The 23036-nt window shown below is 40.6% G+C and overlaps 1 protein-coding gene across 16 annotated transcripts in view; it reads left to right on the top strand.

The window, feature by feature from the left end:
• The window catches only part of PHEX (phosphate regulating endopeptidase X-linked), a 242618-nt gene that overhangs the window by 211587 nt on the left and 7995 nt on the right, over window positions 1-23036 (top strand). For 12 of the 16 annotated variants that reach the window (XM_085006096.1, XM_085006095.1, XM_085006098.1 and 9 more), the window contains 5 exons: window positions 862-916; window positions 6785-6852; window positions 9130-9260; window positions 18981-19046; window positions 20420-20524. In XM_085006096.1, the coding sequence (XP_084862222.1) occupies window positions 862-916; window positions 6785-6852; window positions 9130-9260; window positions 18981-19046; window positions 20420-20524 (425 nt within the window). The remainder of the gene's footprint in view (window positions 1-861; window positions 917-6784; window positions 6853-9129; window positions 9261-18980; window positions 19047-20419; window positions 20525-23036) is intronic. The other 4 variants (XM_085006102.1, XM_085006103.1, XM_085006104.1 and 1 more) reach the window with 1 other exon arrangement.

The following is a 23036-nucleotide window of genomic DNA, read 5'->3' on the forward strand; positions in this document are numbered from 1 at the left end:
TGAGTAAGGAAGGCCTAAAAGGAAAACAAACTATGGGTCGCCCTATCTTCCCTTCTACATCATCATTTTCGGTGTATGTGGTTGACTAATCAGGGAGGTAACAGGACTCAGAGTATGACAGAGTTCCTTGGTGCCTTTTGGTGATGAAAGCAAATTCTGGTTCCAACAGAAAGAGCCTTCTGGGGCTGTCAGAGCCCCCAGCTACTCAGCCCTAGATATAATGTGCTTAGCTGCTGCTTGCTTTTAGTCTTGCTGAACTCACTCATGCTATGGGTCTTCTGGAGTTCTGAGTTCCTGGGGAGTATATTGGATGCTGTTTGAAAATGGGGCATAATAGGAACAACGGGCAGGAGTGCCACGTGTGGCTCCTCTACTCACATTCATGCTTTCCTGTCCCCTTGGTCTAAAATCACATTCAAAGATAAAATTATTAAGACTTGCAAGACAGTGACGGCAGAGCATTAAGTCAAGTGCGAGCCCTTTCCCACAGAGGCCCTGTGTGACTGCACGAATTGTACATCCAAGAAGTTGGCTCCTTCTGTATCAGGGGAAGCTGTAAGACAGCTGGAAGCCTCTTGCATGTGCTGTGTACAAAGGAACCCAGTTCACAGCAATCTGGACAGCGCCAATAGTGTATCCATGCAAAATGGTTTCCTTGAAACTCATGTAATGCACTGATTCCAGACTCAGTTGAATTTATATCACCTTAACGACAGTTGGATCTCTTAGAGGCCTCCCAACTCTATGAGGAGCACCTTTCAGATGGGCCTTTGCAACTTCAAGGCCATAGCGGAAGCGGGTATTCATCATCAAGTCAGTCTCTATATCCTTTATGGTTTTGTTTGTGTGTCTTTCTCCCAGGATTTCCAGCAGGAGAGCTCCAGAAGCCTTTCTTTTGGGGAACAGAATATCCTCGGTAAGTAAACTAATAAAGAAAGCAATTACTGACAAGTAAGGAAGAACACGATGCTTTGGCAGAGCACAGAATATAAAGTCGCAAAAACAAAGCCAGTGGTTGTTCAGCAAAAAGAGGTCATGGAACCTGACATGGATCAGCCCCACTCTCACTATTTTAGGTATTTGTTTTCTGATTCTTGTTGCTAGGGTGTATGACTGGTCAGGAAGACCAACCTATACACAGATAGCTGTCATTTTTTTATGCATTTCTTCACTTAAGCATTGACACCTACTGTAAATATTTGGACCTTGAAGGAATTTTGGGATTTGAGTTGATGGTGATGGGTCTAAATCCATTCCAGATGGAAGAAACAATGTGAGAAAAGGAAAGAAATTTTCTTTCAAAATATCCAGTGGCTGGTCCACATGGTCTCTGACGGAAAGTAGTAGAAAAGAAGTCTGGGGAAGAAGGTCTGTGTTTGATATTAAAGTGTTCTGCATGCTGGTAAGGAGCCTGGATATTAAGCAGTAGGAGATACTGAAGTTTTTGAGCAAGAAGAGATAATTAAATTTGTCTTGAGAAGTATAACCTAGGTCAAAAGTTGGGTGTCTGGAGTAAAGGATATCACTTTAAAGGCTGTCAATAGCAACAGATTGTAGATATATACAATTTAGAATTTCTGATAATATTCATTGTCAGTAATAGCGCCACTTTTATTATATGCCTTGGCTTGCTCTGGTGTTTTAATGTGCAGAAAATTTAGTCTTAATTTTAATAGTCTCTTGTGTTTTAGGTAGAATAAATGAAAATTTGAATATGATTATGCTGGTTAATTGATAGGGGATCACATACATACATAAATAAGAGAAATACAGTGGCAGTGTTTTGATTTGGGCTTCCCCGGAGCAGATTCTTGACAGGGGTTCAAATACAAGTAGTTCTTCTGGGAGGTGTCCCCGGGAAACACCAGCGGGGAAGTGGGACAGGGAGGGAAGGAAACCAGTGAATTGTGCTGTATGAGTTTTCTATGACTGCCATAGTGGATTATCCCAAACTTAGTGGCTTAAAACAATGTAAATTTATTAGCTTATAGCTCTGTAGGTCAGAAGTCCAAGCTGGGTCTCACCGGTCTAGACACAAGGTAATGGCAGGGCTGTACTTCTTTCTGGAAGCTGTAGAAAAGACCTTATTTCCTAACCTTTTCTAGCTTCTAGAGGCAGCCCACATTCCTTGGTTCATGACCCTCTTCCTTCATCTTCCAAACTAGCAAAACTGCATTTCTCTCACCATTCTTCCATAGTCACATCTCTCGTTCTCCTCTTTTGCTCTCTCCTCCACTTTTTAAAATTATTAAAATTTTTTTTTAAATTAAATTTTATTTTTTTAAGGGCCACATCTGCTGCATATGAAAGTTCCCAGGCTAGGGGTCCAGTCAGAGCTGTAGCTGCTGGCCCACACCACAGCCACAGCAATGTGGGATCCGAGCTGCGTCTGTAACTTACACCACAGCTCACAGCAACACCAGATCCTTAACCCACTGAGGGAGGCCAGGGATCAAACACACATCCTCATGGGTACTGTTGGGGTTTGTTACTGCTGAGCCACAACAGGAACTCTCCACTTTTTTTTTTTTTTTTTTTTTTTTTTTAAAGCCAGTTATCACTGTGGGCACATGGGACTCATTTCTGCTGGGGAATTGTAGAGCATGCTTCAGCTTGATTCTCAGGGGCAAGAGAGCTGGAGTGTTTGTGTTCCAACTCACTTGCCATCATTGGTTGAGGGCTGCCACCAGGTGTATTAACTCCCTGGCATTGCCCAGCATAGGCCCAGAGGGCTCTGGTGGCTGGAGAAACTCCTCGGGTGACTAGTTTCAGGTGCTGGCAGTTGGAACCTGTCATATTGGTGTGCTGGAAAATGGTAAGTGCCAAGGGAGAGGAGCAGGCATGGATAAACCCTACTATAGGGAACCACTTTCATTAGCATAAATGAAAATTATCGGTTTATATTGACCAAATCCATTAAAATCATCCCATGTCTCAGCTGCGTAATTTTCATCAGTGCTCTGATATTTGGAATCAATTTTCTCTCTTGTTAAGATTAGAAATTCGTACATATTTTCATAAAATTGAAGGTCTAGGTCCTTTGTTAAGCTTGCCTCAAACTAAAAAAGTCCCGGAATTGATGGATTCTGCCTACCATTGGCAGTTTAACTGATTTCCTGTTATTGTGGTTATATTCCTGGACACTTGGACATAGCCTGGATGGGTTTTGAATTTACTGATTCAATGAATTTGTTCATTGGGTCCCTGAGATGAATTTTCTGATACAAGAGTCAACATCCTAGAAATGTAGGAAATGTCAGTATTCAGCCTTATGCTGAGTGGGAGAGCAATTTGTATTTTTTTCCTAAGGGTTCTGTGTTTCCATTGCAGCCATTCATCCTTTATTAAGGCACCCATTCAATGAATAATTATTAAACATCTTTGGGGCACCCAGCATTGGAAATGCAGAGATGCTGGAGAGATGGGAATCCCAGTTTAGTGAGATGGGGTCCCATATCTCCATCTGTCCTAGATGGATATCCTTCAGAACCAATGGGTGGGTATCCTTTCTGCTCACGCTGGTCAGCTTAGCCCTCCCATGGGTGCTGGGTCTAATTGTGGTGACATCAGCCAGCTGAACTGTTTCCAGAGGAAACAGGGTTTTAAGTGGCCTAAGACAATGTATCCCAAAGCTTGTGTTCTGTGAAGTAGTAATAGAGGTAAGTGGTCCTCCCCTTCCTTTAGTTTTGAAGAATCACAATACTTAGCAGCATAGAAAGTCCTAAGAAATGTGCCGAGAAGAACCTCTCTAGGTATGTTTCACTTGAGGTTCTTCAACCCCCCTTTACCTCATGTTTTGGGAAATGCTGGACTAGACTTCATGACCAAAGTGAAAAAGTTGAAAACACTTGGGAAGAGAACCCTTGAGGGATGACCTCATAACTTTCTTCACATTTTTGAAAGAAAGTTAAGGTGGTGGAATGATGTACTGTATTTGGGGAGCTTAGAGGATGTTCAGCCAGAACACTCTAGACCACTACACTAGACCAGCAAATAGGAGAGAGATTCCAGATCAACATTAGGGAGCGCTCTTTCATTTAGAACTACTGGAAGAGGGAATGAGCCGCCTCAGAAGGGGATGAGCTCCTGGTTATTGGAAATGCCTAAGGGGAGGAGTCTTAGGACCATTTGAGTGGGTTTTTGGAAAGGGGGCCCATACCTCTGCTCAGGAATTGAACCAGGTGACCTTAAAGCTGCTTGCAACTCTGAGATTTTTATGAATTTTCACTTCAGGCATAGAGTAGCCTTTACTTGATGACAGCGTGAGATCATGGTTGCTCCAGACAGCAGTGAGGTGGTTTTGTTGTTGACAGCAAATCCTGTGCATATGTGAAACCCATCGGGTAGTAAGAACAAAAGAGAAAGTGAGTAGGTGGAAAAATTGTCATCTTCCCCATTTTATTTTTAGAAGGCTAGATTTTCTCTGCAGGAGTCTTCTTGTTTCTGGCCAGCTAGTCACATTTTAAAAGGCACAGGGGTTTATTTATTTATTTCTTTTTTTAATGACATGCTAATTTAAATAATGTCCATTGATAAAATGGAAAATGTGAATTTAGTATTATGAAGCATTATCATTGTCAGGCTTAGTCATCTCCAATATCTTTTTCTTTGTCTCTTGTCCAAAGGATTGTGATTATATAACTGAGAATTGGAACTTGCAATGATTCAATCATTTTCTGAATTCTCTATTACCCTTTGCAAATAGGAAGCTCGTTGGAGCAGTCCCTCTTAAGGGACATTTATTGCAGAGCAGTTGCTTCCATTGTTCAACCCTGAAATTCATCCAGTCAATAGCATTGACCGAGGCTTGGAGGGGACGGAGCACTATTCTCAGAGCTGAGAGTCCTGGAAAAAATGAAATGTTACAGGCTGCCTAGTGATAGCTACTGCTGCAAAAATTAGCGCTATGTAAAATTACAAGTTTGTCCCATACTGCTCTGATAGTTCTATGATTGAAATGCATAATTTTACTCTTACTTCTTTAATGAAGGTTTGCAATGATGGAAAAACAGTAGGAAAGCATTTTTTCAAATGCAAATTACCTTGCAGGAAAGAAATAACAAAGGAAAGAATTGCCACCAAGGGGAAAAATTAAATCTTACAGCACTTCCTTGGGTATAGTTGAGACAAACAATTAGCATGTTTAGGATCATTATGTCCTGTAATAACATGTTGCTTCAAAAATTTTCGTTCTTTCCACTTATAGTTCCTATCTATTTGCTGGGTGACTTTGATGTTGCATGTCAGGAACCAACAGAAGAAATATTTTTAGTATAATTACAGATCTCAGGAAGAATCCTTACAACAAGAATTTTAAGTTGTCTATAATCCTCATGCGCACATTAAATGACTAAGTTGCATATTGATCTGTCACTTGCAAGAAATGCTAAAGTTAATTAATCATTAGCAGAATCATTTGTTACCTTCTTAGTGTGTGTTAGGTATGGAGAATTTAGCAGCAATCAAGTAGATAAGGGTTTGGCCTTCAGGGAGCTTTCAGTTGAGAAAGACGATCCCAGACACACACACAGGAACCCCAGCTTCCCCCCCGCCTCCGCCCCCCGCCATTGATTTCCTCACAATTCATGTATATGTTCTCTTTGACTGTGTAAGAAAGCATCACCACTGTTGGCTCATGATTCTGCAATTTGGGCAGGACTCAGCTGAGTCAGTTTGTTTCTGCTCCTGTGCTGTTGGCTGGGGCAGCTCGACTGGGCCATAGGATGGAAGATGACTTCGCTCACATGTCTGGTGCCACAGCTGGACTGGCTCGAATGGCTGGGGCCTGGCTGGGCCTCTCTTTTCCTTTAGAGGTCTCTCAACTTTTGACATCTCTTACTTCCTTCACTTGGCCTCTCTCCAGCTCATTGCTCCAACTTCTTTACATTGCAGCAGACATCCAGGGAGGGCAAAAAAAAAACAAAAAGGAAGCCGTAAGACATCCGCCCAGAAGTCACACCTGGCCCCTTCCACTGCATTCTCTTGATCCCAGCAAGTCCTGTAGCCCATCCAAGTTCAAGGGGAAGGAAATAGATTGCCTCTTGATGGGAGGAGGGACACAGGGGCACAGGCCTTTGGAGTGGATGGAATTGTGGGTGATCGCCTTTGGAGATCATCTACCACATGCATCTTTAGAGGTGAAGAAAAATAATATAACACTTTCTCCAAATCTGGTTCTGGCTTTGCAGTCTTTGCTGTTCAGCTGTGAATTTGTCTGTCACAGAAGCAGAGGAATGTGACTACCTTTGAAAGCAGAGTGATCCCTTTTAATCTCTGCTCTATTCCTGTTTTATGACTACATTTGGAAAACAATTTAACTTCTAAGTCTATAGGGATTTTTCAACAGGTTCTCAGATAAAAAATAAACAGTGTGTTTAAAGACAGGATCTTTTCGAACCCTGCTGCTGCCTTGGACGTTGAGAAATATAAACTCTAGCTAGAGCAGTTATAGCACCATAGAAGCCTTAGGGCTGGAAGGGGCTTCAGAAACCATCTCATTCACATCTATAATTTCACAGGGTAGGAACTAAGCCCCATACACGGTCATAGTGACAGTGTTAGAAATTATATTTTCTTTATCTATTTCAATGAGAAGGGTGTGTTTACTTTTTTTTTTTTTTTTTTTTTTTTTTTTTTTACAGTTTTGTGGATGTGATTATTAGATTCCTATTACCGTGGTTATTAGAAAACAGATTATCTTGGCTTTTCATTGGACAAAAATTAAAGGGGTATGTTCTGAGATTCATGCTTGTAATTTTCTCCCAATTATATATTTATGCCGTAGATCTCTGAGTTATGGTGCTATAGGAGTAATTGTTGGACATGAATTTACACATGGATTTGATAATAATGGTAAGTACTGGTTCATTGTAGGAGCTGACGCTTTTATGGTCATGTTGACAATATGGATGTTAATTGTTGCTATTATCTTCGCCTGGTGGCATCATCATAGATTGACGATTAGCCAAAGCAGAATAATTGCTGATTGAAAACTTTCCCCCACGTCTGCTATGATAGCTTGCAATAAATAAACAATCGTTCCTTTCGGACTTGGGGTAGAATGAAAAAAAGACCTTGTAATTTCATTGAAATTACAGGTTTCGCATTTAGATCTGGATGGCTGTAGCTGCCACAATAGTTATAGGAATCACTTTATAGTTTCTCTTCCTTTCATTTCTTTATTCACCGTTTGGAGATGCTCTCCCTGGAGGTGTGAACTCTGCTCTGGAGATGATTATACCTGCTGCCAGCATAGGACTCAGCAAGTTAGGACTCTGAAGCTTGGCTGACGGGTTCTTTTATACTATGTCAAGGATTATTCAATGCTTAATCTCTGTTTTTCTCTATGCTGTCATATATTCAGATTTGTTTTATTTATTTATTTAATATTTATTTATTTATTATTTTTAGGGCCACACCCACAGCATATGGAAGTTCCTAGGCTAGGGGTCTAACTGGAGCTGTAGCTGCCAGCCTACTCCACAGTCACAGCAATGTGGAATCCGAGCTGTGTCTGCGCCTACCCCACAGTTCACAGCAACGCCAGATCCTTAGCCCACTGAGCAGGGCCAGGGATTGAATCCACATCCTCATGGGTACTAGTCAGGTTTGTTACCACTGAGCCATGATAGGAACTCCTTTAGATCTGTTTTAGAAAGGCTATGCTTTCCTAATAATGCATAATACACAGTATGCTATGTATCCTGATGACATTTAAGCAGAAGGAAAGAACAGACTATGACCTAAAGAAATGATTGCCCTTTGAGAGTCATCATTTTTAATCAGAATTCCATTCTGTGCTGTCTTCACCATCCTTTCCTAGATGCTTTTCCCAGGGCCAGAGACCCTTTTGGTTCCTCTCTTTCTGGATGATTCTTCTTGTACTCCTACCAGCCTTTCCTTAATCACCTAAGGTTTTTGCTCCCCTGGTCTCTCCTCCCTTTGAAGATGTAGCTGCCTTGTAGTCATCTGAATCACCAGAGCTAGACTTTAAGTCTTTGCATGTTTGGGTAATCTGAGAGCAGAGTCTTAGCTAAGAAACAAAAGCCAGTAGTGCTATGTCTCTTGGTTCTAGGCCTTTTTTCTTAGGAAATTTAAGTATAATTCTCCCTCAGAATCTTCTGGAAGCCTTTTGGAATCTCTTAAAGGATAGAACCTAAAGGTGGCATTTCACTCTATAACCAATACTTAGAGCAGTGCATGGCACATGTAAATACACCCCCAGTAACTATTTAATGATGGCTTGCTTAGTGGGTGGAGGACATTGACTTTGTGTTCTCCCAGGAAGTGGTAAGAGTGGCATCCAGCCTTGCCAGAGAGCTTTGGATTGTTATAGTCGACACCTTTGCTTTGGGGCCTTTCTTGTAAGCCCAGTGAAGAGTTCTTTGCATAATTCAGTTTAAACCTGTAGTAACCTTGAGTATAGTCAATAGTTCAGAGACACCCAGACTTTTTTTTGAATCATGTAGAAAAGAAAAAAAAGCGAACCTGTAGCAGAAAAGCATATAGAACTAATGTTCTTCCCATTATGTTTTGGAGATTTCCATTCTTGTTCCAAGTTCTCTTTTTAGAGCAACCTTCCTCATCAAAGCAGGACAGATGGGCCTTTCATCTACACTGATGGCTGTAGAATGATTCATAACAGAGGTTTTATGTGTCTCTTTGCTCCTGGCAACTTGGAGGAAACACGATCCCTTAGAGCTGAGTCAGGGGCCATGGTCGCAGGGTATGTGACTCACCCAGGCTGTTCCTATGGATGGTTTGGAATTTCCCTGGTAGTGGTGCTGTGATTCCTTTCCTGGGCTTTCTCAATGAAGCCATTTCATTTCATAATTTGGAGAAGATTTTGGGTCAGAGCAGGTGAAAACAGGAAGTCTAAGAATGGTACATGCCGTAAGTTGATAAATCTTAAGATATTCATTGTTGCTTAGGAGGAAAAAACTTCCTCAGACCTCTTTCTCCCTCGCTTTACACCTAAAGTGTGACACTGGGGTGAAGGTGGGTGCTGCTCCCAGGAGTCCCTGTTGTGGAGACTGTTTCTTCAAGGCTTGTCCAAGTGAGGGAAAGGAAAGATAAAGAAATTTGTTTCTATAAATAATATGAGTATCTTTTAACTTTGCTTTTTGCCAGGTAGAAAATACGATAAAAATGGAAACCTGGATCCTTGGTGGTCTGTTGACTCAGAAGAAAAGTTTAAGGAAAAAACAAAGTGCATGATTAACCAGTATAGCAACTATTATTGGAAGAAAGCTGGCTTAAATGTGAGTACTATGCTGGTCAAGGGGGCATCTTGTAAGTCATTTTTCCTCATGTGGACACTAGCTTGCTTTAGACCATTGGTTCTGAAAACATGGTTTCCAGGCCAATGGCATCAGCCTCTGGGGAACTTGTTAGGAGTGCAAATTCTTTAGTCTTACTGCAGATGTACTAACTCTTAGGGAGGGAGGTATGATGGGGATTGCAGGGGTGGAACCCAGTAGTCTGGCAGTCTGTACTTTCATAAGCCTGCAGGTGTTTCTCATATAAGCTAAAGTTTGAGAATCACAGGCCTAGACATTAGTCTGTTCTCTAGATTCAGATTAATATAGGAACAGCCTTCAACCAAAGGGACTAGAAACTTTCCAAAAGATGTCCTACTCTAGAAAACAAAGAGGGGGCCACATCAAGATGGTAGGAGGGACAATTATGTGATATAAACAACCCCATACCTGCTGGGTGGGCAGCCCACAGACTGGAAAGTAACTGTATCACAGAGACTCACCTACATTAATGACAGTCCTGACCCCACATCAGGTCCCCATGCCTGGGCATCTGGCATTGGGAGAAAGAGCCCCCAGAGCATCTGGCATTGAAGGCCAGTGGGGCTTGTATACAGGAGCTCTACAGGATTGGGGGAAAACAGAGACCCCATTCTTGAAAGGCACACACAGACTTTCACGTGCGCTGGGTCCCAGGGCAAAGCAGAGACTTCATAGGAATCTGGGTCAAACCTGACTGCAGTGCTTGGAGGATCTCCGGGGAAAACAGGGGGTGACTGTGGCTCCTTGTCAGGAAAGGACATCAGAGGCAAAGGACTCGGGAATATTCCTCAGTGTGTGTTCCTCTAGAGGTGGCCATTTTGGGAAAATCTGGCCCCACCCATCAGCACTGAGAACCCCCAGGCCAAACAATAATCCAGGTGGGATCACAGCCCCACCCATCAGTGAACAGGAGGCCTAAAGAGCCTCTAGGCACACAGATGCATCTCATCTCACCCAGAGACAAAGCCCCACCCACCAGAGGGATAGGACTCAGCCCCACCTACCAGTGGGCAGGCACCAGTCCCTCCCATCAGCAAGCCTACAGCAAGCCCCCTTACCAACTTTGGCCACAAGGTGATCAGACATCAGAAGTGAAAGAGGCTACAACTCTACTGTCTGCAAAAAGGAGACCACACCAAAAACCTATAAAAATGAAAAGGCAGAGAACTATAACTCAGGTAAGGGATCAAGAAATAGCATCAGAAAAAAGCTAAGTGATCTGGAGATTATCATCCTCCAGGAAAAAGACTTCAGACTGATGATGCTAAAGATGATGCAAGACATTGGAAATAAACTGGAGGCAAAGATGGATAATTTACAGCAAACACTGAGCAAAGAGATAAAAGATTTGAAACTTAAGCAAGGAGAGATGCAAAATACAGTAACGGAAATAAAAAAATCATTAGAAGCAACCACCAGCAGAATACAGGATACAGAAGAACGAATAAGTGAGGTGGAGGACAGACTAGTGGAAATCACTGATGCAGAACAGAAAAGAGAAAAAAGATTGAAAACAAATGAAGAGAGCCTCAGAGATCTCTGGGACAATATAAAATGCACCAACATACATATTATAGGGGTGCCAGAAGGAGAAGAGAGAAAGGGACAGAAAAAATTATTTCAAGAGATAATAGCCGAAAACTTCCCTAACATGGGAAAGGAACCACTCGCTCAAATCCAGGAAGCACAGTGAGTACCATATAAAATAGACCCAAGGAGGAACACCCCAGGACACATATTAATCAAACTGACCAAAATTAAAGACAAAGAGATAATATTGAAAACAGCTAGGGAAAAGAAACAAATAACATACAAGGTAACCCCAATAAGGTTACCAGCAGATTCTTCAGCAGAAACTCTGCAGGCTAGAAGGGAGTGGCATGATATACTTAACATGATGAAAGGGAAAAACCTCCAACCAAGATGACTTTACCCAGCAAGGCTCTCATTCAGATTTGAAGAAGAAATCAAAAGCATTACAGATAAGCAAAAGCTAAGAGAATTTAGCAACACTAAACCAGCCTTACAACAAATACTAAAGGAACTTCTCTAGGCAGAGAAGAAAAGGCCACAACTAGAAACAAAAATACCACAAGTGAGAAGGCTCATCAGTCAAGGCATATATACAGTAAAGGTAGGAAATCATCCACACACAAATATCCTACAAAATCAGAAATCATGAGAAGAGGAGGTTACAAATGCAGGACACTGGAGATACACCTACAGTTAAGAGACCAACAACTTAAAACAATCTCATATATATATATATTCTTATATCAAGACTTCAGGGTAACTGCAAACCAAAAATCTACAATTGGTACACCCAGACATAGGAAAAATCAGATTAATATAGAAAACACTGTAGCAAGAGAAACTGTAAAATTCTCACAAATCTACACTCTATATCATTACAAAGATTTCCTTCCAAACTACTGCTTAAGTTTAGTTCATTGAAATAAAACCCCACTAATTTGAGGTAATGACTCTGAATTGATTAAGAGTTCTTAGGAGTTTCCTGGTGGCTCAGCAGGTTAGAGATCCAGTGTTATCACTATTGTGCCTCGGGTTGCTGCTATGGCACAGGTTTGATCCCTGGCCCCTGAACTTCTGCATGCTGCAGGTGTGGCCAAACAAAACGAAACAAGAGTTTTTAGATAAAGAAGTTTGAACAAAAGAATAACTTTTAGCATGTTGATTTTCTATTATGTATACATATATTCATTTCTATAAAGGCACAAATGTCATTTTATACATTTTTTTTTGTGTGTGTGAAATGTTGTTGCTTTCCTTTTTTGTCTTCATCTCCACCTCCTTCCTCTTTCCCTCTTATCACTTTTTTTTTTGTCTTTTTAGGGCTGCACCCATGGCGTATGGAAGTTCCCAGGCGAGGGGTTGAATCAGAGCTGCAGCTGCTGTCCTATGCCACAGCCACAGCAATGCCAGATTTGAGCCGTGTGTGACCTACACCACAGCTCATAGCAAGGCTGGATCCTTAACCACTGAGCGAGTCCAGGGATCGAACCCACATCCTCATGGATACTAGTCGGGTTTGTTTCCCCTTAGCCATGACAGGAACTCCCCTCTCATCATTTTTGTGTGCACTCTCTCCTTTACTTCATTGTTTTCAATGGCTGCCTAAAAGTCCACAGTGGGAATGTACTCTAACACCACCCATTAATGTCTTGTTGTGAGGTTACACTCTGTCTCCAATTATTTCTCCACAGTAATGCTGCTGCACTAAACACTCTTATTATGTATGTATTCTTTTTTCCCTTATAGGATAGATTCCTACTGTTACTAAGAAGTTATAATATTTCATATTCCCACCAGTAATTTATGGAGGAACATTTATGTATTGAGTTATTTTCTTGTCAGTTTATGAGAACTTTAAAAAATATTATAGATGTTAAAATTTTATCTGTCATTCACATTATAGTATTTCCCCTAGTATATTTGTCATCTTTTTTTGTATATGTATCTTTTGATATACAAAATTTAAATATTTCCTTATACTCAGAGATACCTATTGCTCTTTTTTGTTGTTGTTGTTGAAACAGATTATTTTTTAAATTTTTATTTGGTATAGTTGATTTACAATGTTGTGTCAATTTCTGCTTTACACCATAGAGACCCAGTCTTACATATATATATATGCATTCTTTTTCTCATACTATGTTGTAGCACGTTCTATCCCAAGAGACTGCATTGCTTATTCATTCTAAATGTAATGGTTTACATCTACCAACCCTGAATTCCCCATCCATTTCACTTCTTCCCCACTCCCACTTGACAACCACAAGTCTGTTCTCTGTGTCTGTGAATCTGCTTCTGCTCTGTAGATAGGTTCATTTGTGCCATATTTTAGATTCCAGATATGAGTGATATCATATGGTATTTTTTTTTCTCTCTCTGATTTACTTCACTTAGCATGAGAGTCTCTAGTTGCATCCATGTTGTTGCAAATGGCATTATTTTGTTCTTTTTATGGCTGAGTAGTATTCCACTGTATATATGTACCAAATCTTCTTAATCAGTTGATCTGTTGATGAACATTTAGGTTGTTTCCATGTCTTGGCTATTGTGAATAGTGTTGAAATGAACATAAGGGTACTTGTATCTTTTTTTTGTCTTTTGTCTTTTCAGGGCCACACCCACAGCATATGGAGGTTCCCAGGCTAGGGGTCGAATCAGAGCTGCTGGTCTATGCCACAGCCACAGCAGTGCCAGAACTGAGCTGTGTCTGTGACCTATACCACAGCTCACGGCAAGGCCAGATCCTTAACCCACTGATGGAGGCCAGGGATCTAACCTGCATCCTCATGGATGCTAGTCAGATTTGTTTCCATGGAGCCACAATGGAAACTCCCGCATTTATCTTTTTGAATGAAAGTTTTGTTTGGATGCTCTTGAGTGGGATTGCTAGATCATGTGGTAATTCCATATTTAGTTTTCTGAGGAACCTCCATACTGTTTTCCGTAGTGGTTGTACCATTTTACATTCCCACTAGCAGTGTAGGAGGGTTCCCTTTTCTCCACATCCTTGCCAGCATTTGTTTTTGTAGCCTTTTAATGATAAAGAAGGTCACAAGAGACAAAGAAGAACACTACGTAATGATCAAAGGATCAATCCGAGAAGATATAACAGTTGTAAATATATATGCACCTAATGCTCTTAAAAATAGTTTCTTTATTTCCATTCTATGTCATATATGTTGTCTCCTAGCTTTTCTGGGAAAGTTTTTTATTGTTTTGTTATTTTACACTTAAATATTCATGCATGTGAAACTTATTTTGCTATGGAGTTTAATATGAAAGTTCACTTTTCTTCCAAGGGGAGTCAGTTGATTCAGTATCATTGATTAAAAGGTTTTTTTTCTTACTGAATTGAATGTTCGTCAAATATTAGAATTTCATGTACACTGAGATAAATTTCTATATTATATATTCTATTCCACTGATCTTTTTCTTGATTTCTATACCAATGCATTACTACTGTGACTGTGTGGGTTGTCCTGCTATCTGTCAGTAGAAGCTCTCCCTCGCATTCCTCTTTTAAGTGCTTGGCTTCGCTATTCTCATGCAAATATACTTGTATACACACTCCAAGGTCATTTTACCCATTCTCCACCCATTCCCTAAGAAAACCCCATTCAGATTCTAAGTTAAATCACTTTAAATATATAGAATTGACATTTTTATGATATATAGTCTTCTTGTTCAAAAACATGGCATGGCTTTCTATATGTTTTGTTTTAGGTTTTCAAATACAATTTTAGAATTTTATCTATATAGTGTATCTCCTGTACATTGTTTTTACTTCTTCTTCCTTATTTCATTGGTTTGGTTAAGTTCGCTTTCATGACCTTCCCCCACTGTAATTTTTTTCTTGTAGTTTTTCATTGAATTTTCTGTCCCTGCTTTCATAATTAGAAGACTCAAATTTCTGTGACTGTATTTGACAGTAAGAGACCAGTAATGAAGAATTGTTGGTAGGTTACGGATCTATATAGAAAGATCTTCTAAAACACACATGCACACTATGTGCTCCTAATTCATCCAATCAAAGGCACAGCATGTACGAGAAGCAGGGGACCACACAGAAATGGAGGAGATCGGTGTATTTTCATGTGGTTTCCCCAGATCCTCTTGGTCTGTTAGGCAGACATATACTCCATCCTGATAACTTACTGGGGCTGGGAAAGCACCCAAAACTTTGCTATGCCTCAAGTCTATTATACTGAGGCTTATTTCACCATCCTGGAAGAATTCAGTTAAAAATCCATGTACTTGTAAAGGGAATATTTATAAACACTGAGTTGGTTCTCCTGGTTTTCTTAAAACGTATTCATCACAAGGGAGACCACTCCTTATTCAGGAGGAGAAACCAGAGTCTGTGTCCTTAAATAGTATCTCTAGCTCCTTCGTCAGTTTCCTGGAAAGCCGCTTCTCTGCCCATATTTTAAAGAATATCTACAATGGTGTCATGGGAAGACCTAAAAAGGGTGCTTCTGTGTATCTGTGAAAATCCCTCTAGAATATATGTTGCTTCAATAAAAGCATACAGGAGGGATTTTTGAGTCATACACGGGTCCAAATTTTGGTTCAACCAATAGCAGATTTTAAGTTTTGTTTTGTTCCGTTTTGTTTTAATTTGGGAGTTACTTAACATTCCTGTATCTCTGAGTCTTCATCTGTGAAATGGATAACTTTTTTTTTTGGCTGTGCCTATGGCATGTGGAAGTTCCGAGGCCAGTGTTCAAACCCACATCACAGCAGTGACCTGAGCCACAGCAGTGACAACACCAAACCCTTAATCTGCTGGGCCACCAGGAAACTTCTTTTTTAAATTTTTTGTGTTCTTTTTTTTTTAATGGAAAACTATTTTTGAACTCATTAGCTTGTTGTAATAATTAGAATGTCTGAGGAGTTTCTGTTGTGGCTCAGTGGAAACAAGTCTGACTAGTATCCATGAGTATATGGGTTTAGTCCCTGGCCTCACTCAGTGGGTCAGGGATCTGGCATTGCTGTGAGCTGTGGTGTAGGTCACAGACATGGCTCAGATCCCATGTTGCTCTGGCTGTGACGTAGGCCTGCAGCTGCAGCTCCATTTCGACCCCTAGCCTAGGAACTTCCATATGCTGCAGGTGCGGATCTAAAAAGAAAAAAAAAAGAATTAGAATGACTGAGATAATGTAAAGCACTGGCACGATGCCTGCTATATGGTAAGTGCTCAATAAATTGTATTTAATATTCCTAATACTTTGTGACATATTCATAGGTATACCACCCCAGGAGAGAACAAAACAATATGGGCTAAAAAACAAACAAACAGAAATAGAAGAGCAGTTTTATGGAGGAAGGGAATGCATATTTCCTGGTGATTATTATATGCAGCCATACAAACATCATCTCTCAAAGAATCTACATTAGAGCTTAGGTTGATAAGACTCCAAAATCCCTACTCTTCTCCCATCTCAGGCTCTTGTTCTCTTATTTGAAGTTCATTTTATACCTAGGTGCTGTGTTAGAGGGAGGGGACTATTCTACAACATTCATTTTGGCCAAAGTGTCAGATATTGAAACTGAATTCTGACAAATGCATACTTCCACAACAAGGACGATAGAAAGGGCATGCCTGTCTCAGTGTAAATCCATTCAGCCATCAGAAAACAGCTTCAGTCTCATTCCCTAAGGAGAGGGGGAGGCTTCCTTTGTGGATATAAAGGGCCATGATTTATTTTTCTGGCTCCATTTGTGGAGGCCAATCTTCTGTGCCGGAATCATTCTTTGCTGTGGACTTGGTGCGTGGTGGGGGTGGGGGGATGCTGATGGAGCATCAAAGAAGCAGACTGCAAGCAGCTATTGAGAGGTAAGCCTAGGGCCATATGGTCTACTGAGGTGGTCCAGAGTGGCAGCAGCCAGAGGGGTGAGGCTACTCCCCAAACCTCTTAAAAAAGGCTTAAAGGAACAAGAAAGGAGATTAAATCTGTGCATGAGTGGTTATAAACAGCAGCACTAGAGTCAAGAGGAGTTAAGACTTGAGAAGCTAACATATTATGGAGCCAAGGTTCCAGACAGAGACTGCTTGGGTTTGAATCCCTGTGGAGTACAGGCAATTCACTTAATTTCTCTTAGGTCAGGTGCAGTAGAAGCAGAACCCAAGAAGGAATTTCTTAGATAAAAGATTCATTGCATAGGAAGTTTCAGGAGAAACCTGTGAGGTAGTGAGTAAAACATGTTGGTTTCAGAAGTTTAGCTTCATTCTGATCTCAGAGAGTATTCCAGAGCATAAATTGCACTACAGAAAATTTTCAGCCTGGGATAAGGGGTTGAGCTATTCTAACTGCTCCAGGTTAGGTGAGGGGTTCCCCCTAAGCCCAGCTTAATCTTCCTGAGCCAGTAGCAGTTGCAGGAATGGGACCATAGTCCTGGTAGAAAAGGGGATCTGGTGTAGCACCAGTGATATCTTTGATACACACACTCTGAGCTTTAGTGTCCTCGTTTTAATAAATGAGCATGGATGGTGATAATAGCACTTACTTCATAGGACTGTAGTAAAAGAAAGAATTTACGTAAAGCAGGAATGGTTATTTTTAGGGACCCAAGCTAGGAGGATTCTGGGTGATTACAGGGATTAATGTTTTCTGAAGATTTGTTTTTATTCATTGCTATTGCTGGATACCTGGGTTATTGGGATAGTGGAAAATCAAGAGTTGGTGGGGTCTATGGCTTGATAATTTAGAACAGTGTGTATTAGTTTCCTGTTGCTGCTGTAACAAGTCACCACTAGCCTAGTGACTTGAAACATCATAAATTTGGTATTTTACAATTCTGTATTTCTTACTCAGGTCTCAGCAGGTTAAAATTAAGGTGTCAGCAGGGCTGCTTCCATTTCTAGCTGCTTTAGGGGAGAATCTCTTTCCTTGGCTTTTCCAGGTTTTAGAGGCTGCCCACATTCCTTGGTCCTGGCTTCTTCATAGCCAGCGATGACTGATTGGGTCTCCTCAGGTTGACACTCTTTCCTGACTTCCTTCCCTTGTATTTATACAGACTCTTGTGGTTACATTGGACTCACCTGGATAACATAGGCTAATGTCTCTATCTCAAGACCCTTAATTTAATCGTATTTTAGAAGTCCCCTTTGCCGCATAAGGTAATATTTTCACATGTTTCAGCATTTAGGACATAGATATCTTTATTATTTGGGGGCATTATTTTGTCTCCGATGCAGGGATTGGCAAACTTTTTCTGTAAAGGGCCAGATAGTAAATACTTTAGGCTTTGTGGGTTGTAAGGTCTCGGTTGCAACTACTCAACCCTGCTATGGTAGGAAAATATCCATGGACAATATATACTTGAACAAACGTAGTTACTTTCTAGTAAAACTTGAATTATGGGTGCTGAAATTTGAAATTGGCATAATTTTCACGCACCAAAGAGTATTGTACTTTCTATTTAATGCCCAGGCATTGAAAAATGCAAAGTCCAGTCTTACCTTGCAGCCTGTACAAAAGCATGCGGCAGGTTGGATTTTGGCTTGTGGGTCATTTTGGTTTACAGTGGTTTTTGTCCTAGCCTATTTAAGTGTTTAAGAAACAGTCCTTATATGTTTGGAAGAATTTCTTCACGATGCTTTGCTGGCTGTCATACATATTGCAAACCTCGACCTTGTGGTCTACGCTACTTCTATTTGATTTTCATGCCCCTTGAGAACTATCCTCTTTTTAATTTTTCATGGAAATTGCTGAAGGTAAAATGGTAATTGTTGGTCTTAAAACCTTGTTCCTGTGTGGGTGGTAGATTTTTTGGGGGAACACAAGTACCATGAAAAAGAATACTCAAATTATGTGCACTAATCAGAGAAAGTAATCTGTGTGTTGACATTTCTGTTTTTTCCCCCATTAAATCAGAGTCACTCAGGATACTGTTAACATTTTTTTGGAGCTGGTTAAATTGGTGAGAATAGGGAGATGGTGAGAAATAAATGTGTAGCATAATGAAATAAAAATTACATTCAGGAGCACCTTGCTGGGATTAGTTTCCCATCTCACAGTATATTGTGACTCCCTCTGATTGGTTGAATGCAATTCTCTCTTTAAAATATGGCACTTTTTCTTGCAATCATATTTATGCCTCTTGCTGAATGGTAGTTAACTGTGAAACACTCTTTTTTTTTGTTAGGTGAAGGGGAAGAGGACCCTGGGAGAAAATATTGCCGATAATGGAGGTCTGCGGCAAGCTTTTAGGGTATGCGCTGCAACATTTGCGGTGATTTTTAAAATTAAAGTATAAAATACCGTATGGGTGCACCTCAGTTTACATCACGGACATTTTCTTTAGAGTTAGATTTCTGTAAATTCTGTGAATTTCTGTAAATCGAATGGTATTTCCCCATTGACTCTATTATATTCTATTAGATGAATAGAGGTGCATTTCTCTCTTTGTTCTTTTTGGGGTATAAAGTCACCCTAAAATATTTTCTACTAAGGGTCATGTATTTAAAAGTTTTCAGAAAATGCTTCCACATTAAAACATGCTACAGAAAACTCCTCAGGGGCTAGCTTCATAGGTGTCTTTTTAAAGTGTACTCTCTGTAGCCCTCCTCATAATTTTCTCTTAAAATACCAAACTTCCAAATTATGGTCAGAGGCTAGTGGTCCTCATAGAGTGGACCAGGTCCATAATAATGTTTTCATCATCCACTGGTCTGTAGTTAAATAAGACACATAAGGATGATGTAGAGAGATATTCATAAAGCTAAATGCATTCACTGTAAAGATCAAGCTGTTATTCTGAGGTTATGTCCTTCCTCTATTCTAGAGAAAATATATTTTATAAAATGATGGTGACTGAAGATCATAGCTTTCCCTCCCTCTTATTTGGCAAAAGAAAAAATTGACAATAGATTGACCCCCAATTTATTTCCACATGGCTTGTCATTGTATTAGACATGTTTGTTCCCTGGTAGCAATAGAAAGAATAGCTTTTTGGAGTTCCCTTGTGGTGCAGGGGGTTAAGGATCAGGCATTGTCACTTCAGTGGCTCTAGTCACTGCCATGTGCAGATTTGATCCTTGCCCTGGGAACTTCCACCTGCCATGGGTGTGGCCAGAAAAGAAGAGTTCCCACTGTGGCACAGTGGGTTGAGAATCCGACAGCAGCAGCTCAGATTGCTGTTGAGGTGCAGGTTTGCACCCCTGGCCCGGCACAGTGGGTTAAAGGATCCAGTGTTGCTGCAGCCATGGCATAGGTTGCACCTGTGGCTTGGATTCAGGCCCTGGTCTGGAAACTTCCATATGAAGAGGGTGCAGCCATTTAAAAAAAAAAAAAAAAGCTTTGTGTGGGAGTGGGGGAGTTATTTAACACTTGAGCACTTTGGCCCAGCTGCTTTGCTGTCTATTGAGGAAGAGGTCTTTTTGTGGGCGAACCTCCCTCACTGTTAAACAACACAGCATTGATGTGCATATCCATGTGATCCAGGTGTTTGTTTTCTTAAAGGAGAACTTGACAGGATACATTTTGCACCTACCTGGTGGAGGATACATTTAATATCTCTGCCCTGGTTGAGAAAAGGGAGAAGTCTTTATTACAGAGGATCTTCTCTTGTCCTTCTCTCCCCAGGCATACAGGAAATGGATAGATGACAAGAGGCAGGGCGTTGAGGAGCCTCTCCTTCCCGGTGTCGAATTCTCTAACAACCAGCTTTTCTTCCTGAGTTATGCTCATGTGAGTAAGACCAAGGCAGGGGCATCAGAGATGGAGTGTAGGTCTTTGGCTGGCTCCCTAGATCAAAGGTTTGGAACGGAAGTTTAATGGCATAACTTTGATTTCAGCTGAAGTTTAATCTTGCTGCTTATTTTCAGGATACATTTCACCTTCTTACTATTTTATCAACGTAATTGATCGACTGATTGAATCAAGGTTTCTTGGTGTATTTATCAAGTGGGGTAACTCACGTGATATTTTTTTGGTATATCCTGACTTCTTAATATATTTGATACACTTTATAACCATTTCTGATGACCTGTTCTTTGGCTTTCTTGGCTCTGCCCTTTCCTGCGTTGCTCTTCCTTTGCTTCATTGGCTGCTTTTATCCCACCACTGTCTACATGTGGGAGACCCTCACGGCTATGTTCCCAACTGCCAGATGAACTTGTGAAGACTGCTAGAGCTGAAAACAACAACAACAAAGGCGAGGAGAGTCATGGCACTCTTTTGTGAGTTTAATGGGCTCTCTGAGCAGAAATGAAAAGAAGACTTCCCCTAAGTAGGCACAGTTCTGAGTTGAAGTATCTGGCCAATGAGGCAGGTGTCAGTTGTTCTTTGTTACTCGGTTATTGCACTGGTTTATGCCACAAAAACCAATATGTAGGCCTCATTTTCAGACAAGCCTGGGATGTATTGATGATGGTTCTGATGCATGGCTTCGCAGTGGGCCAATCTGTATCTGTATGCTCAAGACTAGGCAAGAGTTTTCATCAGTACAACCTTGTGTTCCTAAGTCTTTTCATTCACTTCTCAGTAAGCTCAATTCATTTCCATGCCTTCTTTGGTTGACTCTGCTTAAAAGATTTTCACCTGTCTGGGTCTTTTATTTCTTTCTTTTTTTAAAATGATTTTTTAAAAAAAGTTCATTTACCAATTTTAACAGTCTAGAAAAAAAGTTTGACTTGGGTCTTTTATTTCTTAAAGTTGACATGGCAACACTAAGTAAATGATCACTGATCTACCTGATGTCAGCAAAAGTAGAGTCTGCAATGAAGTGACTTGCCTTTTTAGTTTTCCCGCTTTGATTAACATACCCTCAGTCTTTGGGTCTTTCTGGTTAGAAAACCTGGATTCTTAGGTCTTCTTTGTTCTCATTTTTAGGACACGTGTCCCCAAACCTAGATGCTTCATCTTTTTCACCACTCTTCAGATTCAGCCCCTTCTTCTCCCCATTACCCTATCTCATCATCTACAGACTAGGTCTCAATCTCATCTACTCTGGAATATCCCAGCAGTCGTAGGGCATGTTTTCCTGACTTTGGAGTCTTTTCACAGCTGTCTGTCGCACATGCCACTGAAATAGTACTTTGATTTCGTCACTGACCTGCTAAAGGAACTGCAGTGGCTCCCATGTACCTACTGCATCGAGGCCAAACACCCTTCTGAACTCTCCTCAGTCTTACTACTTTACCCAACCAGCTCCACATTCTCATAGTTCTACCAGATGCACCTTTAGCTGGGCTGGTGTCCCCACTTCCACCTTTCAGTGTCATGCTCATTACTGTCCCCGTGGTTTTGCTTTTGCTTTTCCTCCTATAAAGTAACCCTCTTCCTGTTCCTCCCCCTCAGATTATTCACTTCCATCTTTACCCTTCAGGATCCAGGTAAGTTCTACCTCCTCCGTGTCTTCCATAAACTTCCCCAAGGACTCCAGTTCTCATTAAAAAAAAAAAAAATCTCCACCTCCTCCTCACTTAGCCTCATTACTATGCAGCTGAATACTTAATTGTTATCAAAATGTTGAAGACTTTCCTCTCTATTGCTAATCTTCTTAGGCTTCTTATTTATCTCCATAGCATCCAGCAGAGATGCTGGATATATTGAAGATGCTTGACATTTTTTGATGAATTGCTTGAAAAGGATAAGATTAACACAGTTCAATTAAGGAGACTTTTGGTTCAGTATTGGGTCAGCTATCTAAAATAAGCACACGAATACAGTTAGAACTTTCTAGAGTGGGGGTTGGCAAACTTGAGCCCATGGGCTACATATGGCCTGCTGTCTATTTTTGTAAATAATGTTTTATTGAAAAACAGTCATGCTCTTTACACATTGTCTGTGGCTGTTGTTGTGCTACAGTGGCTGAGTAGTTAAAACAGACTTATGATCTGCAAAGCCTAAAATATTTATTATCTGTCCCTTTGCAGAAAATGCTTGCTGTCCTCTGCTCTAGAGGACAAAGTACAAGGTCTGTCAGTTCTCATTTAGGTTCTTACTTACTTAAGGTCCATCTTAGTAGATGAAGTAAACTAACTTATAGCAACATTACAGTCTTAGTTTTGAAATGTCTCCAAATAAAATTTCAAACTAGATTTGACTTCCTTTAAAGAGATTAAGGAAAAATGGCAAGCTATTTCATATTCCTAACAAGAAATTTATCTTGGAGTTTTTCCTCCTGACGGTTCGAGGAGATTTTTAGTCTTTGGTGTACTGGCATCAGTCTGTTTATAAGAAGTAAAATTATTTTCTC

Source organism: Sus scrofa, chromosome X (genome assembly GCF_054392235.1).
Source record: "Sus scrofa isolate SSC_HxYL_T2T_F1_AM1 chromosome X, Sscrofa_HxYL_maternal_Yorkshire_Landrace_v2.0, whole genome shotgun sequence".
Classification (NCBI taxonomy): domain Eukaryota; kingdom Metazoa; phylum Chordata; class Mammalia; order Artiodactyla; family Suidae; genus Sus; species Sus scrofa.